A 4,454-nucleotide genomic window follows, 5' to 3' on the forward strand; every position below is an offset into this window, starting at 1 on the left:
TTTGTTGGTCAGGTTTAAAATGTACACCAACATCAGAATAGCATCATGGTGAAAAAAATCTATGCAATATTTTTGCGTGTGTTGCATACCAGTGTTTTAGTGTTTCTCTTCAGATCCATGGTGTCACATTAGCTAGCAGTTTTACCTACACAGTGCATGGATGCACATTGTCCATATACTTTTGGCCAATAAGTGGTCCATGCACAAACCCCTCGCTCAATGTACCCGTCAGTCCATTGGTTTTCATTTCTTGTGACGCAATTGTTTCTAGCCAATCAGGTTGGATTTTTCCCCCGGGTGGTGTTGCGGGAACTGCCAGATACTCAAATCAACAAACTAAGGAGGAGGATGTTTCAACAAGTGTTCAGTTGAGAGAGCTACCAAAGTTGAGTCGTTTATGTGAGTTCTCTTGATGTATGTATGATTTATGTGTACGCTACTGAAAGCGTAGTGTGTGTTCCGCATAGAGTGGGAAAAGTTAGCTTGCTTTTCCAGCCGGCTAACGTTACTAACGCTAGCTAAGGAGATAAACTACTTAGCTAGCTAGCTAGCTACTGTTAGCTGTGTCAAATTTCCTGAGAAAACTCCGGAAGTAAGATATAATACGTTCTTGGAAATACAAATAGTGCGCTCACGTTACTACCATAACCGGTTAAAAACACACCTATTACAACTGTCTTTTGTGCCGAGTTACCCCATGTGACATGGTCACATTAATGTGTAGGGTGGGGGGGTTAACGCACCGAGTTCATGTCGATTCAACTAATGGAGGATCTTGGTTACGATTTTATTTTGACAGTTTTGACCGGAAATTGTACTGTTTCAGTCTTTCTCGATGATGGCTATCGTACAACGTTTTTCTCTCTTAGCTAAATGTATTTTTTAAATTACAATCCCTGTATTTAGCTAGATCTGCGTATTGTCTTTCGTCACACTGTAACGTAAAACGTAACGTAACGGTTATTGTTAGCGGTAGAGCATTTTGATTCCAGAACACAGTGGGATGGGATTACTGGAAAAAAAACTAGACCTGTTATCAAAGTGCTCCTTGGTGTATTGCCTGAAAGATTTCATAACAGTGCTTATAAGCACTGTTATGAAATCTCATGCACAGACAGTTTATATTAAAAATGAAATTAGTATAATGGTTGTTAAAGTTTATTAAAGGTTAGGGGAATGTAAAAAAAGAACGTTAGGGGGACGTTCTCTAAAGGTTGCAATGATAGGGAAACGTTCAACGTAACCGAAAACTAACGTTCCCAGAACGTTAAACCAACTTTATTATGCAACCAAAACCTAACCTAACCTTCAGAGAACATTCCCGCAATCAAAAACGAACGTTCCCAGAGAGCTCGGTAGGCTGCTCTTTACAATTCAAAAATTGTGTTGACAAAACATGAGTGTCTCATATCTAATTAAAGCCAAAATTACATCACTGGCAAACGTCTGTTTTATTAGAACGTGTTTTTAAAATATTTGTAAATGTCTTTATTCTTTAAATACACATCTGAATCAATTGAAATGAACAGGGCACACTATCACATGAAATTCATCCTGATTGGTTGTTGTTTTTTTCATGCCGACTGGCTTAGAACAGGCAGATATGATCTAAATCTGTTCACAGAGTCCCACCATACTGGTGTTGTGTTGGCTATATTCATTTTGGAATAATTTTGGTGTCCTATTACATAAGTAGTGCAGTGCCTATTCAAAACATGCCTTCTCGAACCGGTCAAATGCTTTGGCTGTGGTATCGGGCCCTAAACGGCTCAAATTTATTATGTTCAGATATGAAAAATACTGACTTGTTTTACTATTCTAGCTCATTGTAACCGGAATAATTTACAATGAATAAGTTCTTAAAAAAATGTTTATTGTTTTTAAATTGTGTGATAATATGTTTTCATATTGAAATGAACATTTATCTATTTAAACACTAACGTACTTTATTTCATAGGGCTGGCGTGTTATGCTTTTGTCCCGATTCGATTCTCTCACTATATGTGGGATTCGATTTGTATTGTAATTTTCAATTATTACAATTCAATAGTATTGTGGTTTTCTATTCTTTCTTTCACAAAAACAAAAGTTGAATAATACACTTTTAGAGACAATGTATGATGAGTCATTTCTAAAAAACCAATTGTTTCCCATAAAGAATGCACATTACATTATTTCATTTGTAAAGAAGAACATGACATGGATTTTTAGCATATAAACTGAAAATAGTTAGGTCAATCATTGATAAAATAAAAAATAAACACAATACGACCTAATGCATTTAGGCATTTCATGTTTTAAGATATGCTAGACGTATGATGTGTAATTTCTTTCCCCAAAATGTTTGTCTTGGTGTCAGTTGCCTGGGTTTCCATTGGCTGATGGAGTGGATGGTGTCGCTATGTCCCACAGACTGACCAAGGAGGAGCTGGATGAGCAGTTTGAGCAGTTCATGAAGGAGGTAATGTAACATTACATACAGGCTACTCTGGTACTGTTCATAGATTATCATGTCATTTGGAATAGGGCAACGTTGCAGTGTTCATCTGTAAGATATATTTTTGTCCCAATTTGATTTTTTCAAGATACACTGATGTGGATTAAATTTGTATCTTCTCCTTTTTTAACAAAATCTAAAGTTGAATGGTATAACGTGAGACATTTCTAAAAACAATTCTTTTTAAAGAAGAATGCACATCCCATGTCAGTCAGTCAGCCAGACATTTATTTCATTTGTAAAGAAGAACATAACCTTTTTTTTTTTAAACATTTTCTGCTTTTGTCTGTTTTGCTGTAAACGGACATGATGTAGTCACGGTCACTGGTACCAAATAAATAAAAACAATTTGGGTGAATCATTGGTTAAAAAATAATTTCTTTCAAAAACAAATCACGTTTTTGTCACAATCTTTGATGTTTTAATTTCCAGTCTTATCCTGAAGGACTCTCTGACTCAATCCTTCTTTTGCTGTTAGTCTGTTTCAGACGACTCTGATAACCACCCCGGCTCTAAAAGCAGTCAGAAATCAGCCCAGAAACCGACAGCGTCTCGGTGGCAAGATGGCGAAGACAGCGGTGGAGGAACAGGGGGAGGTAATAATGAGGAGAGGATTCTCCCATCATAAAAGGACGTGTTAGCCTTTGTTAGCCTGGAGCTTTTCAGAATGAGCTGCTGCAGTTGTGTTTAGGCTCTCCAGTCCAGAGAGGATTTGGGTATACGCTGTAGGATTTTACTATTGCTGGCAGAGGACACCAGCCCACTGGGGAATATTTTAAGAGACACGGGCGAGACGCTCTGCTGAAGTCCAAACCAAGCATCACAATGGGGGAGAAAAGGGGCTTTAACCTTCTGAGGAGAGAAGAGGCACCGGCAAGTCCAAGCGATGTTTGACAACAGTCCTTCTCAAAAAATGATATTACAAAATTTTATTTATGACATTTATTCACTGTTCTAATTCATATCACACCACTTTTGTGAACCTGTGACTTGTTGTAAACCCATTTCAAGCATAAAAACAATTGAGTGTAGGTATGTTTTCACAAGACATTTGAGAAATATTTGGGCTTTAGGGACAAATTTTCTCTTTACACATTGCTCTGGAACAATTTTTGGCGTCACTAAACAAAAAGTGGAGTTTGTTCCAAACTGTTTGATATGAAACACATAGCGATCAGTTATAGTTAAGATTTGTAAAAATCCCCTTAGACCTGAGAGGGTTAAGTGACTTTGAGCGTGGCATGGTTGTTGGTGCCAGACAGGTTGATTTGAGTATTTGAGATACTGCTGATCTGCTAGGGCAGCATGGAAAATAAGCAGAGGTGTCAAAAGTGTTCACAGTCAATACTCAGGTAGAAGTATAGATACTAGGGTTTAAAATACTTCTGTAGATGTTGAAGTATCAACTCAAGCTTTTTACTTAAGTGAAAGTGTAAAAGTAGTGGTTTCAAAACTACTTAAAGTATAAAAGTGAAAATAATGAAGGGGGGGAAAAAATGCCATTAGGGACAAAAGCTTAGGCCGCGCCACAGGGGCCTAAAGTGCCCTCCTCAAAAAAACATTTTTCTAAAGGCCATAATGACTATAATGTTATATTTAAATGTTAATGTTGAAACATTTGAGATGCACCTGTTTCTGCCGCATTTATGCCCGTTGAAAATGAACGCATTTTAGTACAGTGCAAATAAATTAAAGAGCATACATGTGTATTACTGAGCATTAACGTGTATGTCATGGAGCGGAATATATGATGACTACTTTCTTATAAGTATTGTAATGGTGCAAAAAGTCCAACATCAGAGGCATGTTATCAATTGCCTTTATTGGAATGTAAATGTACATCTAAGCTTGGCTACAGGAATCTGTGAGGCAACGGAGTCACTCTATCTGGATGGTGCCATTTATCTGGATAGGTGTTGTTGTTTTTTTGGTTTTTTTTTTGAGTAATGACAAGTCG

The 4,454-nt window shown here is 37.2% G+C and overlaps 1 protein-coding gene across 5 annotated transcripts in view; it reads left to right on the top strand.

Moving 5' to 3' along the window:
- Window positions 1–283: 283 nt before the first annotated feature.
- Window positions 284–4,454, top strand: part of cep162 (centrosomal protein 162) — a gene marked incomplete in the record, with an annotated part of 129,535 nt that continues 125,364 nt past the window's right edge. For all 5 annotated transcript variants that reach the window (XM_032518517.1, XM_032518514.1, XM_032518516.1 and 2 more), the window contains 3 exon segments: window positions 284–399; window positions 2,360–2,461; window positions 2,976–3,093. In XM_032518517.1, the coding sequence (XP_032374408.1) occupies window positions 2,402–2,461; window positions 2,976–3,093 (178 nt within the window).

Source organism: Etheostoma spectabile, chromosome 6 (genome assembly GCF_008692095.1).
Source record: "Etheostoma spectabile isolate EspeVRDwgs_2016 chromosome 6, UIUC_Espe_1.0, whole genome shotgun sequence".
In the NCBI taxonomy this organism is placed as follows: Eukaryota; Metazoa; Chordata; class Actinopteri; order Perciformes; family Percidae; genus Etheostoma; species Etheostoma spectabile.